This window comes from Diplodia corticola, assembly GCF_001883845.1.
Source record: "Diplodia corticola strain CBS 112549 chromosome Unknown scaffold1, whole genome shotgun sequence".
NCBI classification, from domain to species: Eukaryota; Fungi; Ascomycota; class Dothideomycetes; order Botryosphaeriales; family Botryosphaeriaceae; genus Diplodia; species Diplodia corticola.
Window position 1 is genome coordinate 1,431,645 of NW_017971480.1, and position 26,744 is coordinate 1,458,388.

The 26,744-nt window shown below is 57.2% G+C and overlaps 9 protein-coding genes across 9 annotated transcripts; 3 read left to right on the forward strand and 6 right to left on the reverse strand.

The window, feature by feature from the left end:
- Positions 1 to 1,277: 1,277 nt before the first annotated feature.
- On the reverse strand, positions 1,278 to 5,792 carry BKCO1_1000456 (fad-binding domain-containing protein; the record flags this gene model as incomplete). Its single annotated transcript, XM_020269855.1, has 6 exons — positions 1,278 to 2,224; positions 2,293 to 2,424; positions 2,476 to 2,640; positions 2,695 to 2,798; positions 2,848 to 3,132; positions 3,508 to 5,792. The coding sequence occupies 6 exons, from the start codon at positions 5,790 to 5,792 to the stop codon at positions 1,278 to 1,280; spliced, it is 3,918 nt and encodes a 1,305-aa protein (XP_020135560.1).
- A 631-nt stretch (positions 5,793 to 6,423) lies between these two features.
- Positions 6,424 to 8,182, reverse strand: BKCO1_1000457 (zz type zinc finger domain-containing protein; the record flags this gene model as incomplete). The annotated part of the gene is made up of 5 exons (XM_020269856.1): positions 6,424 to 6,533; positions 6,581 to 6,778; positions 6,831 to 7,043; positions 7,100 to 7,315; positions 7,378 to 8,182. 5 exons carry the CDS (start codon positions 8,180 to 8,182, stop codon positions 6,424 to 6,426), a joined length of 1,542 nt encoding a protein of 513 aa, XP_020135559.1.
- A 562-nt stretch (positions 8,183 to 8,744) lies between these two features.
- On the reverse strand, positions 8,745 to 9,722 carry BKCO1_1000458 (short-chain dehydrogenase reductase sdr; the record flags this gene model as incomplete). The annotated part of the gene is made up of 1 exon (XM_020269857.1): positions 8,745 to 9,722. One exon carries the CDS (start codon positions 9,720 to 9,722, stop codon positions 8,745 to 8,747), a length of 978 nt encoding a protein of 325 aa, XP_020135103.1.
- Positions 9,723 to 11,102: 1,380 nt separating this feature from the next.
- BKCO1_1000459 (alpha beta hydrolase fold-1 protein) lies at positions 11,103 to 12,297 on the reverse strand (the record flags this gene model as incomplete). Its single annotated transcript, XM_020269858.1, has 2 exons — positions 11,103 to 11,961; positions 12,092 to 12,297. 2 exons carry the CDS (start codon positions 12,295 to 12,297, stop codon positions 11,103 to 11,105), a joined length of 1,065 nt encoding a protein of 354 aa, XP_020135102.1.
- A 536-nt stretch (positions 12,298 to 12,833) lies between these two features.
- Positions 12,834 to 14,794, reverse strand: BKCO1_1000460 (cytochrome p450; the record flags this gene model as incomplete). Its single annotated transcript, XM_020269860.1, has 8 exons — positions 12,834 to 13,008; positions 13,081 to 13,513; positions 13,671 to 13,816; positions 13,866 to 14,221; positions 14,274 to 14,283; positions 14,336 to 14,456; positions 14,513 to 14,592; positions 14,646 to 14,794. The coding sequence occupies 8 exons, from the start codon at positions 14,792 to 14,794 to the stop codon at positions 12,834 to 12,836; spliced, it is 1,470 nt and encodes a 489-aa protein (XP_020135432.1).
- A 1,664-nt stretch (positions 14,795 to 16,458) lies between these two features.
- Positions 16,459 to 17,827, forward strand: BKCO1_1000461 (plasma membrane zinc ion transporter; the record flags this gene model as incomplete). The annotated part of the gene is made up of 3 exons (XM_020269861.1): positions 16,459 to 17,359; positions 17,416 to 17,515; positions 17,569 to 17,827. 3 exons carry the CDS (start codon positions 16,459 to 16,461, stop codon positions 17,825 to 17,827), a joined length of 1,260 nt encoding a protein of 419 aa, XP_020135341.1.
- A 914-nt stretch (positions 17,828 to 18,741) lies between these two features.
- Positions 18,742 to 19,326, forward strand: BKCO1_1000462 (uncharacterized protein; the record flags this gene model as incomplete). The annotated part of the gene is made up of 1 exon (XM_020269862.1): positions 18,742 to 19,326. The coding sequence occupies one exon, from the start codon at positions 18,742 to 18,744 to the stop codon at positions 19,324 to 19,326; it is 585 nt and encodes a 194-aa protein (XP_020135342.1).
- Positions 19,327 to 21,391: 2,065 nt separating this feature from the next.
- Positions 21,392 to 23,358, forward strand: BKCO1_1000463 (mfs sp general alpha glucoside:h+ symporter; the record flags this gene model as incomplete). The annotated part of the gene is made up of 5 exons (XM_020269863.1): positions 21,392 to 21,589; positions 21,651 to 22,511; positions 22,595 to 22,904; positions 22,965 to 23,280; positions 23,337 to 23,358. The coding sequence occupies 5 exons, from the start codon at positions 21,392 to 21,394 to the stop codon at positions 23,356 to 23,358; spliced, it is 1,707 nt and encodes a 568-aa protein (XP_020135346.1).
- Positions 23,359 to 23,886: 528 nt separating this feature from the next.
- On the reverse strand, positions 23,887 to 25,664 carry BKCO1_1000464 (cytochrome p450; the record flags this gene model as incomplete). The annotated part of the gene is made up of 3 exons (XM_020269864.1): positions 23,887 to 24,323; positions 24,394 to 25,387; positions 25,443 to 25,664. 3 exons carry the CDS (start codon positions 25,662 to 25,664, stop codon positions 23,887 to 23,889), a joined length of 1,653 nt encoding a protein of 550 aa, XP_020135542.1.
- Between the last annotated feature and the right edge of the window lie 1,080 nt (positions 25,665 to 26,744).

Sequence of the window (26,744 nt, forward strand, 5' to 3'; positions counted from 1 at the left end):
CGACATTTCGTAGTATCGCTTTTAGATGATGACAACGATTGCCAATCATAGCGTAGTCTTGACTTTACTGTGCTATTCAATACTACGCTGGTCTCGTACACTGTCACGATATTCTATGCAATCCGATTGGGACTGCCCGTCGGGTAAGCCCCACAGCGATAAACGCGCCAGACTTACCCGGCAATCACGTCCCCATTGAGCTTTCACGAGTTGGGTCTACAAGTGAGCAAAGATAAATAGCAGCAAGACATTAAACGTGGCATGTTATGCGGTAGTGAGCATCCTGAGACCTAAGGCATTCTACGTGTTCTCGGGTAAGACGTCCAGGACACTCATTCCTGGATGCGACACGCTGGCTGAAGCGACGTTCGAGGACTGAGTAATGGCGCCAACGCCACAGCTTCAGCCTAGCCGCTGGCCCAGCCTCAGCCTTGTCGTAGCTGCCCATCGCCAGTTTTCTCGAACAAGCTCATTGCGGTGAAAGAGACGGGAGTTGTCACAGATTGCGCTGATCCTCGAGGGATTGGCAATGACGCGATGTTGATCGATGCTAACATTACCGGATACAGAACGACGCGAGCTGCTCTATGATAACAGGCCAAGAAGCTTCCAAAGTCACTCAGCAACTGGTGAACTACAATAGCTTCTGAAATAAGTACAGAAAATTCCACAAGGGAAATATCGAAAACCGAGGTCTAGCTGCTCGAAAGGAGTCGCTCTGGGCCTTGCTCATGGTATTTACTGCCCCGTCTGGATTGCGGGTCTGAGACAGCAGCTTCGCACCCTTGTCTGTACGACCCCGCAATAAGACAAGCTACCTGGACTTGTAACGGCACAGCCAACAGGGGAGACAAGCATCTATTCAAGCTTAATCTGACACTGCCGTCTACGTACTGGCGCTTCAGCATTCCTTCTTCACAGCCGCGAAAAGGAATTTAGGGCAAAGCACAGTGTGGTACGGAAGAGCAGAGTACACTTTGGGTACGTGTATGCCCAGCTAGTCGTTAGCTCGATACGCAAAAATAAGAAGACTCCTTTACAAACTGGAGAGGCAAATAACTACGCAGTTAATGCAGTAGGTATTTTAATCTAAAAGTACTAGCACTTCTCACTGTCCACATCATACAGAGTCAACGATTTATGAAGGAAAAATCAAACAGACGTCGGACACTGACCTACATCTTCCAAGAAGCCATACCTTGAAGAGAGCGTGCGGTCCTCCGCCCCGATGTGGAACAGCAAGTATTTCTCACAACCAGCACCCTCCCTCCCTCCCTCTAATGCACATATCGAAACCTCACCACAGCCTGCGCGCCGCTCCCCTCCCCCTCCCTCGCCCCCACAATCCCCCTCTTCCGGCCCACCGCCGCCAACCCCTCCGGCCCCCCCTCGCGCTCCTCCCTCTCAAACCTCTCATTCTCCCTCCTCAAATGCCACTTGATGCCCGCCGCCACCGCCGCCGCCACCACGCACGCCCCGCTCATGACGCCACCGCCCGCATAATACCGCGGCTTCTGCGAATCGGGAAACATGTAGCTCGTGTAAAAGTGCGCGACGCCCGCGCCCATGAAGTTGACCACCGCCAGCGCGGCGCCGCGCTTGGCGCGCGGCCGCGGCAGCGACGCCGACAGCCACGCGACGCACAGGTTGTACGGCGCGTACGCCCCCGCGGTCATGAGGAACGTCGCGGCGTAGCGGGCGGGGACGCCGGGCGCGAGCATGGCGAGGAGGTTGCCGAGGAGCGCGACGGCGAGGCAGGCGGCGATGTGGAGGCCGCGTTCGGACCGGCGCGAGGCGTGGAGGGAGACGAGGAGGCTGGCGAGGAAGGCGAGGAGGTAGGGGGGCGCGGTGAGGAGGAGGGTGGTGGTCGGGGGGTAGCCGAGGGTGCTGACGATGGAGGGGAAGAAGTTGTTGAAGGATTGGGCGGTGATGAGGGACATTTGTTGGAGGGTGAAGGCGTAGAGCTTGGGGTCGAGGAGCGCCTGTTGGAGGCCCCAGAGCGCGCTGGAGGGGTCCGTGTCGGGGATGCCGGCGTTTTCGGCGCGGATGCGGTGCTCGGCGAGGGATTGGTGCGGGGGGGAGAGCCAGCGGTGCGGGGATTGGAGGGGGTAGTCGGGGAGGAGGGGGATGACGAGGAGGGCGATGACGGTGGTCATGGCGCCTTCGATTATGAAGAGCCATTCCCACGAGGGCCGGCCCGCTTTGCCGTCCATGCGGGATGTGACTGGAGGGGGTGGTGGTGTGAGACGAGGGTGTGGACGCGTTGGGGTGTTTGGGGAGCAGGGAGCTTACTGCCCGCGGCGATGAGGCCTGAGAAAGCCGTCGCCAGCATGTTGCCGCCGTACAGAATGGCGATGCGTACCGGAAGCTCGCTTCGCTTGTACCAGCATGACATGAGCACGAACACTCCAGGCAAGAACGGAGCTGAATGGTTAGTCGGACGGATTGTGTTGCTCGAGTTCGGTAGGTGCTTACCCTCAACGAGACCAAGAATCGTCCTGGTGACGGCAAGGCCTGCGAAGTTCTTGGTGAAGCCTTGGCACATGGATATCACGCCCCACGCAGACGTGATACTGCATATGTAGAGTGATGGCCTGACTTTGCCGATGATGAGATTCGATGGGACCTGCGTGATGACATCTGCCGACGCTTTGTCAACGTTGACGTTGGATGCAACCACCCAGCTTCACTTACAACCCACGTAGAACAAAAGCAGGCACGTGTTATACTGATTGTTGGTCAAGTTGAGTGTCTCCGTTATGCCCACAATCTTCGCGCTGGCGATGTTGTTTCGGTCTCTATGGCGTGTCAGCCCCAGCTATTTTGCTGAGTGGAAAGTGGACGGACATGATGTTAAGCAGAAACAAAAGCAACACCACTGGCAACAGCGTGCAGTCGAGTCGCCGAACAAGGCTCTTCTCGAGTTGACGAAGCTCGTCCGAGTTCAAGTGAGCAAGGCATTCCGGCAATGGCAAATCATCCGGCAACGGTGTCGTAGTTTCGATTTTTTCGACATCCTCGACGGATCCGGATTTCGCGTGCTGCATATCGGCGCCTTTGGTATAGGAACTGCGGCTGAACTGCCACTTGGCGAAGAGGAAGACGGCAATCTCAGAACGGCAGAAACTGTTCCTGACTGAAAGAAACCGTCGAAACGGACGGCTGCCGCTCGGGATAAAATGCGGAGACACCCTTTATCAACGATTTCCTCAAAGTGCGGGGAAAGCATGTTCCCCAGTTTTTCAAACCGGGTGTACCCCACGGGGGGGTGTGAGCAGCGTGGGTGGAATGGACACCTCATTGGAGGAAGATCGCCGTCGGACAAATATCCGCCAGACGAGTAGGCAAGACAGACCGGCATACGACAGTCGGGCATATCCGTGGCACCGGCACCGCACACGCACACGCACACTCCCAAAGATCGATCGCCCAGCACACCGCAGTCCGCAATATCAAATGAACAAGAAATGAATAAGAAAAGTTTAATTTCTCCACGAAACCACCTACCCAAAAACCTCGGTGATGAAATAATACTCGACCCTGCTCCCATCCGCCCGCCCCCTCGCCGTCAACGCACTGCACCGATCCGCCAAGATCTCGCCCACGACCGGCGCCCCGCAAAAGAACACGCCCACCCTCAACCGATTCCCACTCCTACCCGCAATGCAGCAGCCGGGCTCGGCACCGGCACCGGCGCCGCCGCCTCCCCCTCCCCTCCTCCTCCCCTCCACATCCTCCTCCTCCTCCCTCTCCCTCGCCACAAGACTCATCCGATACCTCCGCATGTCCTCATAATGCTCATCGAGGATCGCCACGAAGTCCGGGCGGCCGAAATGCGTCGGCGAGACGAGCCCCGTCAGCGGGCTCACGCTGGGGCGGTGGTGGCGGCCGTGCGCGGGGCGCCGCTGCTTCTCCAGCAGCCAGCGGTAGACGTGCACGGCGAGCGCGTCGCGCCGCTGCGTGACGTGCGTGTTGATGCGGATGTCGAGCGTCGAGGGGGCGCGCGACTCGCGCCGCGCCCGCTGGTAGCGCGCCTGCGAGCGCGAGATGCGGTTGAGGAGGTCCGAGAACCAGTAGAGGTAGTTGCGGTCGCGGACCATCCAGTGGAAGTCGCAGCGGCGGTAGTCGGCGGCGTAGGGGGTGGTGGTGTTGTGCGGGGCTTTTTCGAGTTTGCTCGTGTTGGGTTTCTTGTTGGGCTTGTTCTCGGAGGCGGGTGGTGGGGGAAGCGGGGAGTGGGAGTCGGGGTGGGATGAAGATGAGGCGGAGGATGCGAGCGAGGAGTCTGAGTGGCAGTTGCGGAGCGAGGGCTTCCTGTCGCGTTGCTTCTCGTCGGTGGGCGAGCAGGAGTGGACGCGGTCGTTGCGGGCTTGCAGGTCGGCCAGGATGCCGGAGAAGGAGGTGACGCCGATGCCGGCGCCGACGACGATGGTGTGGCTGAAGTCGTGGAAGCGCTGGGCGGGGGCGCCGAAGGGCCCGTTGATGCCGATGTCGATCTGCGCCGTCTTGCCGTCTGGCGACGCCTTTGCCAAATCTCGCAGCCGGCGCGTCCAGTTGCCGTCGGTCTTGATGTTCAGCTGGAACTCGCGGCCGATGCACACGGAGACGGTGAAGGGGTGCCACTGCCAGAGGCTGAGCTGTGGCACCTGCAGGAAGACGTACTTGCCCGCCTGGTACTTCCAGATGCGCTCCTTGGGCACCTCGGCCTTGATCTCGACCGTCTCGCCATCGAGGATCCTGACTGTTGCCGGGATGCGCTGGAAACCGGCAACCACGCGCGTCACTCTCTCGACGAGGATCAGGAGCGTGGGGAAGGCGAGGAAGTAGCCGAGCATGGGCCATTGCAGGAGAGAAGCGGTGCCGTGAGCCATCAGGAGGCCGATGATGGGGTACATCAGCAGGTGGCTGAGCTGGAAGATGTCGTAGTTCCACTTGCGGACCACGGGCATACTGCAGAGGGCAAGCGTCCAGAATAGCCCAAGCGCTACCATACCGCTCCAACCCGGGAGAGACGAAGTATAGGAACTGTATGGCTGGTTGGCCGCCGCGGGTCCGAGCAGGATGGCGACTTTAGCCTGACTTTGGGGTGAAGTGCCGTAGATGAAGGTCCCGGTCAAATGGCCAATTGCGTGCAGAGTCGAAAGCGCAAGAGCCACGCAGGAAATCTTGATGTGGAACTCTTGAGACAGATCGAAGTTGATGAAGCGAGAGATGTGGTATGATCTCCGGAGAATAGTCGAAAAGTATCGGCTCATGCTCAGGATGAGAAAGAAGAAGGTCGGGCAGAGGGCGCCAGCACACGCCTTGGCCAGCACGACACCCCATCCGAAAGCCTCGCGGTATTCGACGATGACGACGTACTTGACCAGCTGCCAGACTCCGAAAGCAAGCTGCATGCCGACGACCAGGGCAATGAAGAGAAATTCCGGGCCGTGCACCGCCCAGTAGGCGCGCACCCGTCTCCATATCGACAGGTTGCTCACGTAGTCCTTCTCATCCTGCTCCTCTTTCCTGGATTGCTCCAACGAAGGAATCTCCCACTCCCGAATCCGCTGAGCAAGCTCGGCTCGGGGGATGTGGTCCTCGTCGGTGCCGACGATGCTGCGCAGGAAACGATGGCGTTCCTTGGCGTCGTGATAGATGTTGTCCGGCTGTGGATCCGGCGTGATGTCGTTGTGGGCTTGGTCGAGCCTGTGCTGCAATTCCCGATAGTCGATTTTCCCGTCCCTGTAGCGGTCCAGCTGATCCAAGAATTGGGTGATCTCCTCATCGGTAAGAAATGCGTTGTTGGCCATTTCGAGAGGAATACCAGGCAAGGGGCTTGTGCAGCCAACAGGTGTGCAGGGGTACACATGATCATATATACGGCGAAAGAGCAAGACGAAGGACGTCTAGGCGTAGCCGGTAGCTGAAAACAGCCTCGACGCCTAGACCCCAGACTCGCCGGGGACAGAAGGACCGTCAGGCCACAACCACTTGGGGGATGATTGGTGCGGTCCCAGTTTTTGCGAGTCCCGGAACCATGGTGTTCCGGAACTACCATGAACAGCAAGCGCTAAGCGCCTGCGCTTACCCCTATTTCCAACTAGTAGCTCGTTCATCACAGCGTCCGGCTGGTGCCGGTCAAGGCGAATAGAGGGCGCTGCACGTGTGATGGACAATAGTGCTGATAAGCAGGCTCAGCCACAACGACGTCTTGTGGCTCTTGGACCGTGGCGTCACGTCGGGTTCCAGCCACGGTAGACACACGTGGAACAGTCCGCTTCGACACTCTGGTCCTGTACATGACCGTCTGGCATAGGAACCATCATTTCCGGAAAGGCTCGTGGTTGCACCAGAGCAAAACTCGGCTGACTTGGCCTCATGGACAATGGTCTCGGCTTCACCGCCACGGCTTTGGTCTGTCTGCCGTCCCAACCAGTCAACTTACTGGATAGTGAACTTCGCCAGAGAATGCGACCGGTCTTCGCAGCCTGCGCCTTTCGTGTAGCAACCGCCGCAGAGGTCGTAATGGCCGTCATCACACTTGGTGCAACCTGCGGCAAGATAAGCTTCAAGCTAGCCACGTGGGGACAGCACTTACGGTAGAAAGAGTCTCCTGACTTGCCCAATGCGCCTTTGCAGAATCTACACGTCTTGTCGTGAAAGTCTCCAGAGACCGAGTACATGGCAGAGTAGGCGTAGTAGCGGATAAGTATATGGCCGGCATCACGGTCTCTACACGACCGCCCCATCTCGTAACACCGCTCGCACATGGCGAAATCTCCACAATGAGGGCAGTCTTGAAAGCATTAGTGCCGGTAATGCTTGCCAAGACGGGCTGAACAACTCACGGTAGTATGGCCCTTGTTCCACGTGCTTCTCACAGGTGCTGCAAGGCACAGCCTCGGATGAGACGTAAGCGTAGGGGCCGACATTGTTCGAAACATTGGCCTTCAGATAGACGTATAGACGATGCTCGTCTGGGGTTTCGCACGTTTGCCCGGAGCCATAGCAGGACTCGCACAGGTCATACCCATCCTTGCTTTGGTTGCAAGAATCGCAGTCTGCAAGCCTGTCAGTGAGCTGGCCTGACTGGCAGATGGCTGGGTGGGAATCGCACAGTAGTAACGACCTTGGGTGACTTCCTTCTGGCAACCGACACAGTTCACGCCGGTACTGGCAAGTCGCCTACACGAGTCTCCCTTTTCGGATATCACCACGTCGCCGGCAACAGACTTTTGCATGATGACCATCTGGCGGTCAGCACACTGGCAGTTGACGCCGTTGGCGAAGCACGGCATGCAGACATCATAGTCATCGGCACCCTGACAGCAATCTGCACACACCAACCATCAGCATCGCAATCCCCCACCAGCACCGTCCCCGCCCCAAACTTACGCGCAAACCTTCCCTCCCTAATCGACTGCCCACACCCCCTACAATACTGCCCCAGGGGCCCCAACAACCGACTACACTTGCCCTTCAGCGCCAACTCAGCCCTAATCTCGGGATCCAGCATCTTCTCCAACGCATACGCAAACACAGCCTCACCCACACACTCGGCAATAAACTCCTCCGTCTTCTTCGCCGCCAATATCCCCGCCACATACCCGACCGCGTGCCCATTCCCCGCCGCGTCACCCGCGCCACTCGCCGCCGCCTCGGCGCCCACATGCCCCGCCAACGCGCCCGCAACATGCTCCTGCACCGCATGTCCCACGACATGGCTCTGATCCGCCAACCCATGCACGAACCCCTCCCCCGCGCCCGCCAAATCGCCCACCACGCACCCCGCCTGATCCAAATGCGTCCCCGGCGGCAAATCGGGCGCCGGCATCATCCCGCCGACGAGGTTCCCGATCTCGGCGCCGAGCCCCATGCCGGCGAGGGCGGCGCCGACGGGGATGGCGACGTCGCGCTTGGTGGGGTCGTGCAGGGGGACGCCCCGCGCGGTCAGCTCGGCGCGGATGACGGCCAGCTTGCGGCGGGCGACGACGAGCCGGCGCAGGCCGAAGGCGGAGACGCCGAGCGAGATGCCGGCGCTGTGGATCGAGTGGCCGACGCCGGCGCCGATGGAGCAGGAGGCGGCGAAGTGTTGGCGCAGCTTGCGGATCTCTTCTTCTTGGAGCTGCGGCGTGGTGCGCGCGCGGGTTTTGAGGATGTAGGCGGGTTCGTCGAAGTCGAAGGTGTCGTGGAGGCCCATGGTTGGTTGGTGGGTGGGTGAGTGGCTTTTTTGTGTCGTTCCCTTTTTTTTTGGGAGGGGTGTTTTTGTGTGAAGAGGCCGGGTGGAAAGGTTTAGTATGTAGATAGATGACGCGGAGGCTATGACGTGGTTGTCGCAAGATTGATGGCGGTGTGTTCGGGGGACGATCAAACGGAAGTTCCCCTGATCTTTATAGCGGACAAGCTTGGTCAAGGCTCGGTACAAGCAACGGGCTGCTTAGCCCTTTGCAGTATAATGTGGGACCACAGGGGTCCAGACGGGAAGGATAAGCTTCTGCGAATCATGAATCCGGTTCCAGACGTGCGGGTGTTGATGGAGAGTGACAGGAATAGCAGAGGGGACGCATGACATTTGCATGCAGCGACGACAGGGCATTCGGCTGAGCTAGGTACAGGGGCAGAATCACACTCTCGCAGCGCTTAGGGGAAGAGGAAGAGCGGAATTCAAAGGCCAACTTGCAAGAGGCTCGCTTAGACAGGTGCGCGCACGGGCGCTCGAGGCCACGAATAAGTACAGGATTCCCACTACAAACGACAGCCGCTCACATCTTGAAAGACACGGTGCAAAAGTCGGCCTCTGCCTCAAACCGCTCCTTCATCCCCACCATCTCGCCCACATCCCAATTCGCCCACACCAGCCTGCCCTTCAAAAACTCGGCCGCCGGGCTCGCCAACCACGTCGCGAACCCGCCCGGCAGACTCTCGTCATCCTGCGGCATCATGCCCTCCACCACGCCCAAATCCCGCACCCCGGGCGACAAGACCGCCCCGGGGTGAAAGCTGTGCACGCGCACGGGGCGCCCCGGCAGGAGGTCCAGCTCCGCCTGCAGGTGCCGCAGGAAGTGCGTCGACGCGAGCTTGCTCGTGCTGTACACGGCCTGCCCGGGGAGCAGCAAGTACGCGGCCGCGGTCGACACTTCGATGAGGACCTTGGCGCGCGCCGGCGGCGGCGGGACGCTCGTCGTGTCCTTGGCGCCGCCGATGGGCGCGAGGCCCGGCAGCAGCGACGTCTTGGGCACGGCGGGCAGCTCGGGCGCGAGGAAGCCGCGCGCGAGGTTGAGGTTGCCGAAGACGTTGGTGGCGAAGCTGTTGGCGATGACGGCCGGGTCGTAGTCCAGCGTCGTCTCGCCCTGGTCCAGCACCGCCGCGTTGGCGATCAGGATGTCCACGTCGCCGCCGTCGCCCAGCCGCTGCCGGATCGTCGAGAAGGTGCTGCTGACCGCCGATGTGTCGCGCACGTCGAGGCTGTACGTCCAGACGGTCGTGCCGTATTCGGCGTGCAGCGCCGATGCGGCTTCGTCCAGCACCGCCTGCCGCCGCGCGAGGAGGATGACGGTGGCGGCGCCGGCGGCGCAGAAGCCCCGGGCCATGGCGAAGCCGATGCCGCTGTGGCCGCCGCTGATGGCGACGGTTTTGCCGGCGGCCGAGTTGGCTGGGTTGGTGGGGTCGATGTCCGGGTAGACCTTTTGGTGGTAGGTCTTGGTTAGGGAGTATTTCTTGAACAAGTCGAGGTCCGCCATTGTGCTGCGAGATGGTGATGGAGAAGGTAAGTGTGACTGTGCGACTTGTGTCTTTGAAGCTGAAGGGCGTATGCTTTTGCCATTATTCCGTCGTGGAGGTTTATATCTCTCAACGCCGAGTTGACTTACCCAGGGGTTTGCGGGGTTCGAGCGGAGTTGACCCATTTGCCATTTGTAAGTCATTTGCGGCCGCGGACGATACACGCAGCATCAGTCAGCTGTGAGCGTGATTTTGAGCCGCAATGGCTCATGTTAGCCCAATTAATGAGGGTAGACCCCTGATAGATGTCCGCATTTCGTCCGTGTGGTGGGTGGCCTAACTCTACTATCCTTTGTCCCACCGCACGAAGAGCAACAAACAATCGTTCGACGTCCGCCAAACCCTTGCAGCTCGCACGCCACTTACACTACCGCCAATATCAAGGCTTCCGATAATTTCTCAATGCCGCCGTGTAGGATCATGGACTCGGAAAATTGATCAAGACTATTCTCCTTTCAAAACTTACCGGCATTGAATGCACGACCTCTATATTCTGGAACATATACCAATTCATATTGAAACACAATGCACGTGTTTGGTTCCAAGAAACGCACCAATGAACGTACCTGGGCTCGACGATGATAAAGCACGATCGGTCGAAACTCGCACCAAAAGCACGAAGCCGGAGATAGCGATGATAGTACTCCGAACAAGGATTGTACTCCGAAAACATCACATTTTGTGTCAACAGATGCGTTTCATAAGTCCATCGAAGCTTACGTTGCTGAGACTACTACCTATTCGAGCAGTAGCAGGCTCTGAGGTGATTAGGAAGCGGGCATTATTGTTGGTATGGTGTACTATTGATGCTCGGTGCTTTATCCTAAATTTAGCACGACCGGAGAAAACATCAAGCCACAGAGCTGATTGGGGAACGGGCCATTGAGGCCATTGAAGAGTGGCACGCTGTGCTGGCCAACCTTGGTATTCGCCCGTTTTCGCAACCACGGCTTGCTAGCCATACCGGGGAACTTTCGCGCGCGCGCTAAATGCCAGCGCCAGCGTAGATGTTCTTGGCCTCCCCGGTTTACGTCTTGATCGGTCCCAAGTTGGCTTGGTCCTCAAAGTCGCCACTCATTCCACAATGGAAATTTGAACTTTGTTCAAGCATTGCTTTGGTGTCTTTGGAAGGACGATATGTGCGCAGTCATAAAGCCGGTTCGTTCGACATAGACATTGTGGTTTTCTAACTTCGACATATTGGAGAAATGAGAGCACAGGAACAACGAACGGAAGCAGCGTCACGGATAATCCTTCCAACGACATTCGTGTCCGAGGACCTCTCTCATCCCGCACTTCTCTGCATCCGCCATCTCCACTCCAGGCCCTACACTCTCGACCTACTCCGAAACGCCACCGTAAAATTTCTCCACCAACCAATCATGCAGCGCCTTCCCGACCTCATCCGGCTTCTCCATCGTACACCAATGCCCCACGTCCATAGTCATCGCCGTCAAATCCGGCACCAACCCCGACGCCCTCGCCTCCTCAATCCTCTCCGAACTCGAACTACCCACATCATCCCCCGAGCACGCCAAAAAGAAGGTCGGCACCGTCACCCTATTCCGCTCGACCGGAATCTCCCTCTCCACCTCCCACTGATGATTCCCCACCATCGCCCTGTATGGCCCCATCGCCCCCGCCAGACTGCCCCCGCCCTCCTCCACCCCAGCAAACCACTCCTCCTTCCACCCCCCTCCCGGCCGCGCATACTCCTTCACCTCCGCCACGCCGTCCCCCTCCAAAAACGCCCTCAACGCCCCCCTCACACACAACACCTCCCGCACCCACCCCTCCCCCTCCCCATGCAACACCCCCCAAAAGCTCTCCAGATGCGCATCCACCACCGCCGCCCCCTCCTCCCCCGCCGCCGCCAACACCTCCCAATACGCCAGCGGCACGTACCTCTTCTTCCCCTTATCCGTCTCCATCGCCGTCGCCGCGTCATTCACCGCTTGCAGATCGAACCGCGCCCTCGCCGCAGGCGCGTACCCCACGTTCAGCAGGCCCAGCCCGGCCAACAGCGCCGGGTGCCACAGCCACAGCCGCTGCGCCGCGTACGACCCCCAGTCGTGCCCGATGGCGACGACGTTGCGCGTCGCGCCGGCCGAGGCGAGCAGCGCGGCGAGGTCGGCCGAGGTGGAGCGCGAGTTGTATTGGGCGTCGGAGGTGGGCTTGGAGCTGGTGCCGGAGCCTAGGCTTTTTTTTTTGGGGTTTTTTGATTAGGGAGGGCGGGGGTGTTGGGTTGGGTGGTTGTGGTTGTGGTTGTGGTTGTGGTTGGTTTGGGTGGGTGGTTGGTTGGTTTGGGGGAGGGGAGGAGGAGACGTACAGGTCTGGGATGATGATGCGGTTGGGGAGGGTGGAGAGGTGGGGGACGACTTTCTTCCAGAGGTGGGCGGTGTCGGGGAAGCCGTGGAGGAGGAAGAGGACGGGGGTGGAGGCGGAGGTGGAGACGGGTTTGGCGGGCGCGGAGTCGTAGTAGGTGTAGGTCAGGGAGCGGGGGGAGGTGAAGCTTTTCTTGGTGAAGGTTTCCATGGTTGCGACGGACGGGGTGGGTTTTTGATGTTGTTGTGAAAGACTTTGTCGGCGGTGGAGAAGCTGTGCTCTTATATATTCTAGGTATGATGTCCCGCCCTGTCCTGCTGTGAGCTGACGGTGTGGGGTAGATGGCAAGTACTGCGGCGGCGAGTCAGGAAGGATCCAGCGGGTTTGGCCGGCCTCTTCAATCCAACACCGTGAGTACTCCGTAGCCAACTAGCCAATCACGCGCAGTCCACCCGTGCTAGTCAATTCGCCCTGGCGACGGAGTACTCACGGAGTAGAACAGAATCCCCTCAGAACTAGGCTTCAAATCGGAATGACGGACTTTTGACCCATCTGTCCGCCATGCGCCTGGATTATTTTAATTGTTCTAGACCGGCTACTTTATTCCCCCTGAAAACGCCAGGTAGCCTCGGCGTGCGAGAGATCTAATTGGTTGGCCCAATCTTCATCATGACCAGCATTGCGCGGCAACAGAGAGCAATAAAATACTTGTCGGTCGCTCGTAATTGCAGTTTCTGACAGGCTACCTACCCCATTTGCTTCACCAGTACCCGAATCCCTTTGCTCCCCGGCTTGACTGTGGGGATCATGGCGTCATGGTGGAAGTCTACGTCTTCAGCCGTCGTTTCGAATAGTTCAAGACGGTGACCGTAGCAGCGGACCAGCACAGCCAGCAAGGTGAACAGCTCCGCATAGGCCAGGCTACAGGTTGGTGATAGTTAGAGCAATTTGCACTACAGTAGCGGTACGCTGAAGAGAAGTGTATATACTCACTTCATTCCCAAGCATTGCCTCGACCCTTTGGAAAAGCTTAGCAGGTACTGGTCCAGTTGTCTGTTCCTCTTTCCGCCCTCATCGAACCATCTCTCCGGCTGGTACTTCCTACTCTGTGGGAACAATTTCTCGTTATGGTGAATCTGGTATGCCGACATTCCGACCGAGTAGCGCGGGGGAATAATCCACGTTCTATCAGGCGCTCTGTAGATGATGGCCTCGTCTGGCGAGCTCCGCGCGAGACGTGACGGCAGTCCAGAGCTGAGGCGAAGACCTTCGTAGACACAGCCGCTCAAATACGGCAACTGCTCAAGCTTTGTCCATGGCGGCATTGCGCTTGGGTCAGTGGTCGGAGCAACGGCCTCGAGCTCTGAGCGAAGCTTCGCCATCGTCTCCGGAGAGGACAGGAGGTAGAACATGGCCACGGACAGCGCTGAAGCAAAGCGTCAATAATGAGCTCCATCCAGGACCTGCCAGTGAAGCAGTGCAGAGAGTCTTACTTCATGTCACGGTCTCTACCCCTGCCCCAGCCAACGCCTGTGCTTCCATGCCCAGTCGCTCAACTGTCTTCTCCGACTCCGGCAAGTCACTCATCAGTAGCTCGTGAAAAACTGTAGTCCGTAGCTCCGCATCTTTCGCGTAGATGTCTTCCTTGATTCGCCTTATACGCGTGCGCGCATCCACCCGGAACAACCGCCACAGCTCCGCATCAGGACTCAAAATCTTCATGATGGAACTGTACGTCTTCAGTGGAAGCAACATGTCACTTTTGACTTCTTACTCACGAAGGGATGGCGTTGAACAGTTTCAGGTAGATTGGGAAGTGCCTGAACGTAATGATTGATTCGGCGCCCATGTGAATCGGATGGTACAAACTGAGTTTCATCTTGGGATCATCCAAAAAACGGTACCCGTTGCCGTACAGGTAGTCAGTAACCACATCTGTTGTGAAGCATGAGATTGATGTGACCAAGTCAAGGGCTTCACCCGATCCAGCCCAGGTTTCGAGGTTCCGACAGTACTGGATCGCCTTTGTTTTGAGGGCTGGCTCCAGCTTCATGACCATGCCCTTGGAGAAGAAGCGGCTCAATGGAGCACGACGCGTGCGATGTAAATCATGGTCCACGGTGCCGAAATGCGCCTATGGAAGATTAGCCCTGCATTTTCCAATCTTCGTCACATCTTCCGCATACTCCCTCAAACCTATAAAACGGTCAGAGATCCCTCGATTGTGCGACTTTGTTTGGACACGTACTGAAAGGGGCGTAAGTGCCAAGATGAGACTTCTCGCTTCTTTCCCGTGCTCGTGTACAGCACTTCGATGAAGTTGGGATCGCTAACGTGTAGCTCATTTGGGTTGATTCGGATAATCGGTCCTGGATTTGTTACAAACAATCTCGGCACCAAGAAAAGGTGACATCAGTGTACTGACCGTACGTTTCGTGGAGTTTAAGGATAACCCTGGTGTAATCGCCCCGTCTGTAGATGTCATAGTAGATCTCATACCAGTACCTAAGACGAATAAGACAATCTTCAGCAGTAAGAAACATTATATAGTAGCTCACGTTAATCCTGCGAGCTTGGGTCCAGGAAACTTTGCGAGTGGGTGCAACGTTAGTCGATAAAGGCTCAGAGCTGAAAAGTACAGTATGGAAACGGTAACGACATATGCCGTGATACACGTAATGCTCGAGGTGTCATGGAGAGCGTTCATGGCTGCGTGCAAGGCTCTAAAAGTGAGATGGAAAGCGCAATCTGCGGGGGTCTTATATCGGCGCCGTCGTAGTGTTACACACGACGATAGTGATGACGCCACAGAGGTCATTCTGCAGAGCATCTCAGCCCGGTGACGCGTTTGTAAAAATGGATCTGCGCTCATGTCATCCATCGTGGTCTCGTAAAATACGTGCGACAGCCAAGGGCCAATGACGACGTTAACTTATAAGCACACGCTAGAGGCGTGTGCGTTAGCGAGGATATTCGTAGCCCTCCATGAAATTCATATTCACGACCGTGGCGATGCGCAGCAAACATCAATCGAAAGACTACTGGTTCCAAACCGGCATTATTCCAGCCTGGTTCAAGAAATTCTAGGCTCTAAGCAGCCTAACGCATTTGAAACTTCTTCATGATTACAAATTTAGCATCAGGGCTGCATGAATGCAGCCATGGTGTTGTGGGACGCTGCCCCGCAGCTGGTGAAACCAACAACGCGCAGGCTGCATGAATGTGAACAAGGCTGGAGTCTTTCTACTTACAAAAAGACATTACTCGCACGATATAAAGTAGATCAGCAATCAAGATGGAAGGGATTTATGTCATTTGTTTTTGCATTTGGGTCTTCAAGACTTCATACAGAATCATCAAGGAGCAATACTCTTTACGTGGAACAAAGACAGTACAAAACCTGGACATCCGTCTGCAGAAGTTGAGATTCTCCTTAATACTTCATCCAGTTACAAAATATCCAAGATACTACGAGAAGAAGAGGAGAGTAGCACGCGGTTAAAGCAGAGAATAGACGTCTTGGCAAGGTGTGCCTGAGGCATGCGCCTGCTTGAGAGATGGGCAACCTCGTGTCTGAAACATAATTCTATGTCTATAGTCCTCTTCCGTGGGCTCTTCGTTCAATTCAAGGAGATTTTCAGATCTCGTGTTGGATCCGTCATTGAGCATGTCGTTGACGTCGTTGGTGCACTTCCTGGTGACTATGGAAAGCTTACCGAAGCAGTAATTGAACTGAGGAAAATTGCTCGCAGATTCCTGTGTGCGCAGCACATCCGCTCGTCTCCCTTATTGGCATAAAAACCTCTCTACTTGGCTTTCGCACCAGGCACACATGTACTTCACATCTTGTTAATAAAGTTGTTCTAACTCTCCTATTATCCAATAAAATAATTGTTGGACCTCATTATGCAGATTGCCCTCGTTGAGGAAGGTTTTATCATCAGACACACAAGTGTCTCATTCAGCAACGTAACATCATGATTATCCCTTTCTTCATGCGCCTATATAAACCCCATGTAGTAGCAGTATTCAATAGAGCAGCTTCACTTCCTACACTCGGCTGTGATCACACCGACCGACAATAATTAAGTATAGTTTCTCGTTCTCCCACTCGCCTATTTGTGGTTCACCATGGATATATAGCGCACATCCCTAGCCCCTGAACGTTTTTGGTTCCACGGTTCGGAGCCGCGCCTAAGTACCATCACGGCCGTCCCATCCCCCCAACCTACCGCCCTCTTAGTCAACCTACGACCACATACGGCAAGCACGTCTCAATCGCAAGTGACACACGACGGGACTGAAGCAACAAAACAAACCCCTCACAACTCCACCTCCCCTCGCTCTACACCCACCACCACCACCACCACCATGTCGACCAGCGACCCCGACCCCACCAGCGCCACTCCCTCCCCCTCCCCCTCCCCTTCCTACAACACCCCCCTCCACATCGCCGCCCTCTTTATCATCCTCGTCGTCTCCACCCTCTCCTGCTCCACCCCCCTCCTCACCACCCTCCTCTCCTCCCACCGCCACCGCCATCAATCCCCCCACTCCCACTCCCACCCCCACCACCACCATCCTCTCACGCCGCCCTCCTCCTCCTCCTCCTCCCAATCCTCCTCGTCCTATACCTCCTTCCTCTTCGCCGCCCGCCACTTCGGCACCGGCGTCCTCCTCGCCACCGCCTTCGTTCACCTCCTCCCGACGGCCTTCACCGCGCTCGGCGACCCGCGCCTGCCGCCCTTTTGGACGGAGACGTACACCGCGATGCCGGGGGCGATAGTGCTGGCGGCGGTGTTGGGCATCGCCGGGGTGGAGATGGCGTTGGCTAAGCCGAGGCCCGCGGGAGGCGGATCGGATTCAGGGGGGCGTGCGGGGGATAGGGGCAGTAGTGATAGTGGTGGTGGTGTGGATCGGGGAGAGGAAGCGGGTGTGGGCGCGGGCGGTGAGGATTCGTCGGATTTGAGGCGGCTGGATGTGGACGTGCAGGGCGGCGGCATGAGATGCGAGCAGCAGGGCGGAGGCGCGGCGGAGATGTTGACGAGAAAAGAGAGGGCGACGGGGGAAGAGCGAGAGAGTCGGGAAGGCGGCGCGGTTGAGATGGGGGACGTGGCGCCGCTGACGCCGGAGCAGGAGCGTAAGAAGGAGTTGCTGCAGTGCATGCTGCTCGAGATGGGGATTTTGTTCCACAGCGTCTTCATAGGCATGGCGTTGAGTGTGTCGGTTGGGAAGGAGTTTGTCATTCTGCTGATTGCGATCGCATTCCATCGTGAGCGGTGTACTCTGAGGATCTGATAGGCTACTTCCGGGCTGACGATCGCATAGAGACGTTTGAGGGGCTGGCATTGGGATCCAGGATTGCAGCTTTGAGGTGGGAACGGAAGGCTGTCCAGCCTTGGATGATGTCGTTAGCTTATGGATGCACGTGAGTTATATAGGCTTTATATGGGGCTGTAACCTTACTGACATCTTGTGTAGAACACCGCTCGGGCAAGCCATTGGCCTGGGTGTCCATACGCTCTATAGTCCAGACTCGGAGGTTGGCCTGCTAGTAGTTGGGATCATGAACGCCATCTCTGCCGGCCTGCTCGTCTACGCATCCCTAGTAGAGCTACTGGCTGAAGATTTTCTCAGTGATGAGAGTTGGCGCGTTCTACGGGGAAAGAGACGGGCTTACGCTTGCTTGCTCGTGGTTTTGGGAGCCATTGGGATGAGTTTGGTAGGAGCATGGGCATAGAACATCTATTGAGCATATCATACACTGTAAATGGAAAATAAACAACGATACGCAGTAAATGCATAAAAGGCACTATCTGGGCATCAAAATCGAGCAATCGATTGAAGACGAGACAATCCAGCTGATGTGGAGGCCGTTCTGAAAGAGGAGCCGTGGTTGATGTACACCTCCCAATAATTGCACAGAGCTTACTACATCAACATGCGCGGCTTCTGGCATCAGTGGCGGCCTTTTGAAAAACACAGTGCACATCTAAGCTTGTTGAGGTGAACAAAATTTCACAAACTCTTGCGTTAGGCTGACTTTGACCTTAGTACAGTTTATTCGCGATTGTAGCGTACCTGTCGAAACTGTTGGGCCTGCGTCAGATCCTTTTTACAAGATTTTGAGGCATTTCCACTGTCAACTGTGTTTACTTCAGCGAGCACAAAGGAACATCCAACAATTCATTGTCTCGATTTTTGAAATTCTTTGTCAGTAGGTTCTTTCGTAAAGTGGCATTCATAGAACGTCAGTGGCGCAGTCTTAGTGGGTAGAGGGTAGCCTTGTCCTGACTTCATGCCAAGCTGTTGAAAGATTAAACAAGACGCATTACTACGTAGAACCAAGGGTCCAGGATGCCTACGCAGGGGAACTGGAGCGATAGCATCTTCGCTGGATTAATTTCCATATCCATGGACAAGCATCTGCGTAGTTTCTCGATGCGGTGTTGGGTTTTCATAAGTCCCGTGAAACATCAAAGGGGCGGGCCGTGATACGAACAACGCACAAAAATCCCTGTTGAGCCCCAGGTATTGTTTAGCCAAACAAAGTCTACAATTGATATAAAGGCCTGTGAGCCTGCTGAACTCTCAGAGAGAAACCATGCACCCTGAGCAGGCCCAGAGTTCTTTGACAATTTAACAAACAGCACAATGGCACGTTCATTGAAGGCTCACGATGTGGCAGGGATGGTTATATGCCTAGGGGTGGCACTCTTCCTCGTTGTCACGATACTCAAGTCCTTCCACATGGCGTTTGGTTTCATATTCCCCATTATTTCCCCGGAGGAGAGGGAGGGCTTGCAAAGAAACGGCACCGTCACTCCTATGTTTACTGTGACCGGTCCCAGTGCAGTCACCGTCGGCGAAGCCGCGACAGTGACCGTTAGAGAAGCCACAACAGTCACGGTTAGAGAAGCCACAACAGTCACCGTTCACGAAGCTATAACAGTCGCGGTGACTGTCCCGAACGCGGAGGCATTGACGTCTGTGAGCACCAAAGTTGACTCTTGCAGTCCAACTTCAAAGGTACGCACATTCTTCTCGCAGTGGTCTACGCCGGTGGCCATAGTCCATGACCTTACCAGTGCAGAGACAAGTATGAAGACTCTCACTTTCACGGGCGCGCTAACACAGGTTGTCTGCGCTCCCAGCCTCAGCACTCCCACGTCGTTCAATACGGTTTACACGGCAGGCCCGATTCAAACTGGCCGAAACCATGTGGCGGTGACACCGTAGAGGCATACCCAAGGACCCAAGGCTGCTTGAATATACATCTTCATATTGTAGGTTTTCCAATATCCAACTTCTGTTAATCTCACGTTGGCTGATTCAGTGACAGTTTATGTAAAGCTGAAATGAGTGCTTCTGTTTCCGGCCAATATCCGCCTCCAATGCCGCAGTTTTGATTGAGGGATCCCAAATTCGTGTCTGTAATCTCGTGAGCGTGAGCGTGAGAAACGGAGCGAATTCAGGCCTCAAACTCGCGGAACATGAGCAACACTCGAAGTATCAATCAACGTATCACCCCAGAAGGCGAAATCACTCAACATTGAACGTAGGATTACCGCTGTGGTGTAGGTGAGTTTCGGCTTGTGAAAACACTGATCCCTGGCAGATCTGGGAAGCGGCCGACCCAATTCCAGAGTACCGGCAGATGACTTGCTGCGCTACGGCTGCTCGGGAGCTAAAACCACATGTCGGACCGCTGCAGATGGCCGGCATCCAACACGGGACGAGCCGGAGGCCATCAGATCCCTGAATACCAAAAACGGAATCGGATCGGGACCGCGGAAACCGAATAAGTGTGTCCCAATTGGCTGAAGACCTTATTTTCCCATTATGATTTGCCCGAATCCAGGTCCGTGGGGATCGGTTGCAGGGAAGAGCAACCCGTCCATGTCGCTGAAGTTGGGGAGGGAAACAGCTTCCGGCGGCTCGTGGTGAAGCATCGAGGGTCAAATCTTGGTGAATCGGTACGGGATGCGGTCGGAACAAGGCCCATGCCGTCTTCCCCACGGGGTAGAGGTTAGCGGCCGTGAAGGGTAGGTTTGAAGGAAGTGTGTTCCCGTCGGCAATCGGTTTCCTCGTGTCTTGGCGCGGCGAACAGGTCAGCTTAAAACGCCGACTTCTCAGCCACGGTGCGGGAGTCTTGCGGGGAATGTGAGCTTCGGCGTATGGCGTTGCGGGTTCTGATGGTGTGGGCCGGCGTATGTGACGCTGTGGTGTGGGTGGGTTGTCATTTGGTGGTTGAGAGGAAGAGCGCGAGGGACGGAAAAAGTTGGGGACGAAGGGCGCTTCGCACGAACGGATGTGAGTCAGCAAGCGTCACGGCAATCACTTATCTCGTTCTTCGCCAGGACGATGCCCGGATCGCTCGACTGAAGCATGCAGATTGTGATAAGAGTGCTGTTGTCGGTGGCTTGCGGCTTGTTGTCGGTCGGCAAGTTGCCAAGGTGAAGGAGCGAGTCGCGGACGGCTTCGGCAGCCGGGCGGGCAAGAGCGGTATGCGATAGCTGACAAGTGAGAGGCGTTATTGGCTGGATAAGCCCATTCACGTGCGCCCAGCACGGCACGGGCCCTCGCATGGGCGCCGTGGCTGCTTAAGCCGCACGCAAATTCTCGCCGCGCTGACGAGCCGCGCAAGCCAAGTTGCTCGCCAGTCAACCGCCGCCGAACACGGTGCCTCGACGGGCTCGACAGCCTGAACGGCCCGGGGCCGTGGTGGTGCTCCCGACAGCTGGCAGCCCGGCGACGGTCGTCATGCCGAAGCCGGCAACTCGATCGACTGAAAACTGGGGCGTGGGCACGACGCGTGGAGACTGGCAGCGCGAGCGACGGGGAAAAACGCGGACCCGCCCTGGTCGGCTTCATGTCTGCCCAGCTCCACCATTTCCAGCCCAGGCCTCACAAGCCGAGTGCCACCAGCCAAATCTGGCCGCCCATCCGACAGAAGCTACTGCAAAACTGCCGCCTCGGTCCCAGCGCCTCTACTATTCGTCGGCATTGACTGTGACTGGCCACTGTCCGTCCCGGCCAAAGCTCGCAGGAGTGCTAGAAGCATCGCCCGACGCCTGAAGCTTGCGCAGGGCATGCCCAGACGGAGAGCACCGCGTCAGTCCGGCGCGCGCCCATTTGCCCTGATCAGGATGTCAGGGCATACACCCTACCCCAGACCCCGCAGTCGCTGCAGCCCTCGCGCCTATAAGATCCCCGTCCTCTCCCTCGGCTGGTCAGCCCTCCAGGTCAGCCGCTCCGCTCCTCGTCGTCCTCCCAACACCGACCATTCGACCCATCACCAACCATGGCCGACTCCAAGCCCGATATCGCGACCATCGTCCCGGTCGAGGACTTTGAGCCCACCAAGACGGTCGAGGTGCTCAAGCATGACGCCAAGATTGCCACCGAGAAGGAAAAGAACATGACCCTTCTCGAGGGCATCAAGCTGTACCCCAAGGCCGTCGCTTGGAGTGTTGCCATTTCCACCTGCATCGTCATGGAAGTCAGTCATCCTACCGCACTTGCTTTTTCCGCACCATCCAAATTTGCTGACACCTCTGCAGGGCTACCAAACCTGTCTGCTGTCCAATTTCTACGCCTTCCCGGAATTCAACAGAAAGTTCGGCGAGCTGCTTCCCAGTGGCGAATATCAGGTTCCCGCTGCGTGGCAGGCCGGTCTCAGCAACGGTGTCTACGTGGGTGAAATCATCGGTCTGATGATCAACGGGTGGGCCTCCGACAAGTTTGGTTACCGCTGGACCCTCATCATCTCGCTGTTTCTCCTCACCGGTTTCATCACCATTTTCTTCACTGCTCAGTCCGTCGTCGCCCTCCAGGTTGGCGAGATTTTGGCCGGTGTCCCGTGGGGCGTCTTTCAGACACTCACCATTACCTATGCCTCCGAAGTCGTGCCCGTTGCCCTGCGTGGTTACCTGACTACCTACGTCAATATTTGCTGGGGTTTCGGCCAGCTGATTGGCGTGGGAGTCATCAAGTCCATGCTACCCCGGACCGACGAGTGGTCCTTCCGCATCCCCTACGCTTTGCAGTGGATGTGGCCCGTTCCTCTCATTGTCATCATCTTCCTTGCTCCTGAGTCTCCCTGGTGGCTTGTCCGCAAGGGCAGGGTCGCAGAGGCCAAGAGGAGCCTCATCCGCCTCACCAGCCTCAACCGCGACACCGATTTCGACGCTGATGAGACCATTGCCATGATGACCCACACCACTGCTTTGGAGAGCGAGACGACTGCAGGCGCCACCTACATGGACTGCTTCAAGGGGCCCGACAGACGCCGTACCGAGATCATTTGCATGGTTTGGGCCATGCAGAATCTTTCTGGAAACGCCTTCTCCTCGTATTCGACCTACTTCCTTCAGCAGGCCGGGCTCCCGACCTCCACTTCTTACTCTTTCGCTTTAGGCCAGGTAAGACGTCATCCCAGAAACTTTTTATCCCCGCCCCAAGAAAGTTTCATCCATTGAATGGCTCGGCTGACTGAAAATCCTAGTATGCCATCAACGTCGCAGGCACCGTCGTCGCATGGTTCCTTATGGCTAGGGGCATTGGTCGCCGTTCGTTGTACCTCTGGGGTTTGGTTGGACTGTGCCTCATGCTTTTCGCCATGGGATGTCTCGGCTTCGTCCCTGAGGCTCACCGCGAAGCAGCTGCTCTGGCTACCGGAGCCACGATGATCTGCTGGGCAATGGTATACCAGTGCTCCGTCGGAAGTGTTGCCTACTCCCTGGTCTCCGAAATTTCCAGCCGTCGTCTACAGGTCAAGACCGTTGTGTTGGGCAGGAACCTCTACAACGTTGTTGGTAAGTCTCGAGCAAAGCTCCTTCCGTCGTTTCTTGTGTCTGACTTGAGAAATTTCACAGGTATCATCTGCGGTGTCCTTTCCCCGTACATGCTCAACCCTGGCGCGTGGGACTGGGGCAACTACACCGGCTTCTTTTGGGCAGGCATCTGCTTCTGCTGCATCATCTACACTTATTTCCGTCTTCCGGAGCCCTCAGGACGCTCGTTCGCCGAGTTGGACCTTTTGTTCGAGAAGGGCGTCGGCGCGCGCAAGTTCGCCACCACCGAGATCAACGTCTTCGAGACGACGATTCACTCAAGCGTTGTGGATGCGTATGACCAGCAGATTGACCCTCTGCACCATAGCCACGAGAAGGATCAGAAGAGCGGCGTTGCGTATGTGGAGAAAGTTTAAAGAGATGGACGAAAGAGACGCTAATGGAAATGTGCAGAGTGGACATGAAGGCACTTTGATGCATAATGGATCATGAAGGGACGGTGCAAATGAAGCTGGAAAAGATAAGATAATGACATACATTTAATACGCTGATTTGTTCAAAGTTGCCCGCCTGCGTAGCAAAACCGGTGATTCTTTTACGAACGGGGCACGATCATTCGAGACGAAATGGACGGCACCGGCTGGTGCGCTTCGATCAAAACATGTGCGGTGCCTGGGGTAGTCGAAGATCCATTTGCACGGTTTTTCAATGGCCATGTCGATCCGGATGAGAGCTCAGCATCCACACGGTTCCAGCGCTGTTACTCGAAAGGTTTCATTCAAAGAACAGATGTGATACAGCATAAAGCAGGTTGCGAATCCGCAAAGCAGCGGCAACGAATAGAAGCTCTCAAACGTCACCCATAACGTGTGTCTCGCGACTGTTTCTACCATCCCATGCTCCAAAAAATCCAAACACCAACGCCGAGGCTATGCAACAACCGACAGTCCCACTCCCCCGATCCATATAGGAAGACAAACAAAAGACGCCGTACAAAACGCGGTCACAACAAGTCAATCTCCGGGACCCTTCTCCTGAACAAAATCTCGGCCTCCGGATCGGGGATATGCTCCGACTGGATCACGCTCTGAGGCTGGCCCTTGCCCTCGGGCCAACGCCAGTCGAAGTTCAGCAGCAGATGCACGATGGACACCTTGATCTGGGCGGCGGCGAAGAACCGGCCCGGGCATGCCTGGCGCCCGTAACCGAAGCCCATGTGGTCGGCGGAGGTGCTGACGAACTGATGGCGGTTGCCGGCGCCGCTCGATTGCTCGCGCAGCTTGAGGAAGCGGTCGCCGATGAAGTGCGGTGCGGTGGGGCCCCAGCAGCTGGTGACGGGGTCGCGCATGGTGAGGGTTGGGATGCCGAGGAGGGCCCCGCGGGGCAGATGGGTGCCGTCGGAGAGGGTCATGGCCTGCTCGACGCGGCGGTTCATGGAGACTACGGGGTGCGGTTGTCAGTAACGTCACTTCCTAGTGGAAGAGGGATGAAGGGAAGGGGGCCCACTCACGCGCTCCAACCGTATGCAGCCTCTGGCTCTCCTTCATACAGCTATCCAACAACCGCATCTTCCCCAACGTCCCCCTCTTCCACCCGCCATCCTCCCGCAACACCGCCACCACCTCCTCCCGCACGCGCCCGATCCACTCCGGGTTCTCAGCCAAGTCGTACAGCAACGCCACCAGCGTCACGCTCGTCGTATGTATCGCCGCCACACTCAACATCAACTGCTCCCGCACGATGTCGTACTCCCTCCCTCCCGCCACCTCATCAAACCACGCAATCGCATCCCCCTCCCCCTCCCCCTCCTTTTCCCCCTCCTTCCTCCCCACCCCCCTCTCCAACCTCTCCCTCCGCCTCTTCTCCACCTCCCCCCCCACCACCTCCCGCGCCCTCCCCACCTCCTCCCGCACCACCCGCATCTCGGGCAAGACGTATCCCGCCGCCACCGCCCGCAGCACCGGCGGCACCGTGCGCAGCGCCCGCACCGCGAAGAAGGCGTCGACGGTGTACCGCACCGCGACGTCGAGCCACGCGGCGTCGCGGCACAGCGGCGCGCCGAGGAAGGCGCGCGACGAGACGCGCGCGGTGAGGTGCGGCGCGAGGGGGAAGAATTTGAGGGGCTGCCATTGCTGGGTATCTTTGGTTGCATCGGCGGAGGAGGAGGATGGGGAGGATGGGGAGGATGGGAAGTGGGGTGTGGTGGTGAGGGGGGTGATGGTGCTGGCGAGCGCGCGGCGCATCTCGTCGCTGAGGGCGGGGGTGAGGGCGGTGTCGAGCGCGGCGCCGCCGGAGAGGTGCTTGCGGACGACGGTCTGGAGGATGTCGTTGCCGGGGCCGATGGGGGAGAAGATGTCGAGGCCCGGGTAGGTGGGGAAGAAGTTGTGTTCGATGACGCCGGTGAAGGAGAGGCGCGGGTCGTGCCGGATTTCGTTGGCGAAGCGAGGCGGGAGGATGATGAGGGGGCCGTTGGCGCCGTTGACTTGGAAGGGGCGGTGGGGGTGCTGTGGGCGGTTAGTTGGGGGTGGGTGGGTGGGAAGATGTTGGGTGGGGACTGACTTCGAGCAGGCCTTGTGCTAGGACTTCGTTGGCGTAGCGCACGAAGCGCTCTTTGGTCTTCATGTTCAGGAAATCCCAGGGCACTTGGCCCACGATGGGGATGTTGGGGTATGGGCGGTCTTCGTAGATGAAGGAGTAGATCAGGGCGGCTGCTGTCAGCACTACGGCGAACAGCAGCCATGCTGCCCAGCCGAGGTGGGCGGGAAGGATTTGGGATAGCATCTTCGCGGAAAAGACGAGTTGGTATCTGCTTTCTCCGTGCTTGTTTGGGCCCTTTCCTGGACCGTGCCGTGCTTGCTGTTTTATAGAGGCATCTCGGGCATGCGGCGCTGCAGAGCAGCGGAGGCTCCGTCTGACGCATTGAGGTAGGTCCTTTACGCGTATCCCACGAGCAGGCAACATGTTGGATTCGGCCCTCCGAAGGGCTCATGTGCAGGTTGCTGCGCCCCGCCCAGCATCACGATGTCCGGTGTCCTGTGTTGGTTGCGTGCGCCACATCGCTTGTACACACCAAATCGTTCTCCGGTGGACGGCGTCCTTGTGGTGCTGCCTGGTTTGGTCCCCGTAGGGACGTCTTGCGGCCTCTGAAATGAGTCGTGTCTCCTGAACGCGATTCTTACGGTTCTCATCTTCAGAAAACACCCCGTCTGACATCAAGCAGAGAGAACTGAGCACCCGGCGTGCATGCGTTGCAGGTACGGCTTACAATGCACAGCCAAGTGGTCGAATAATTAGGTGGTCGTCACACTCAAATGGGAAGTATTAAGGCAGTGAAAGAGCAGTGACGCCACAGCGAAACAAATCCTTCAGGATCGGCCGACGGGACCAAAATAACCGTTGCCGGGCGGCTGTACTGTTGGCAAGTGTGGCGGTGATGCCGCCGCTGCCCAATGAGCTGTGGTGGTGTGGATGCACCGAGATCAAATCGCCCCCAAAAGCCATTCGCTAAACACCGGCCCTGTGTGGCCTGAGTCGTATCGCGCATAATTTGGCTGGGTTTTTGCTTCTTTCGCTTTCTTCTTCTTACCGCAGTATTAGCTCAGCGGGAGGCACCGTTCCCATTCCCGAAGTCAGCCTTGCTGGGAGCGAAGGCACGTCATAAGCTGCAACGTCGGTGTCGAATAGCGAGACGCTTTTTCCCGATTAGGCAACAGGAGGAACCGTATCCCTGCTTATGGTCTCAGTTCAGCCGCCCTTTGTAGCCATTCGGTACAGTCATACTAATACCTGACTCAGACCCGTCGGCAGGAACCCAGATTGTGCTTCTGTCATTGGTGCGATTGTGCATGCCACGTGCGGCGG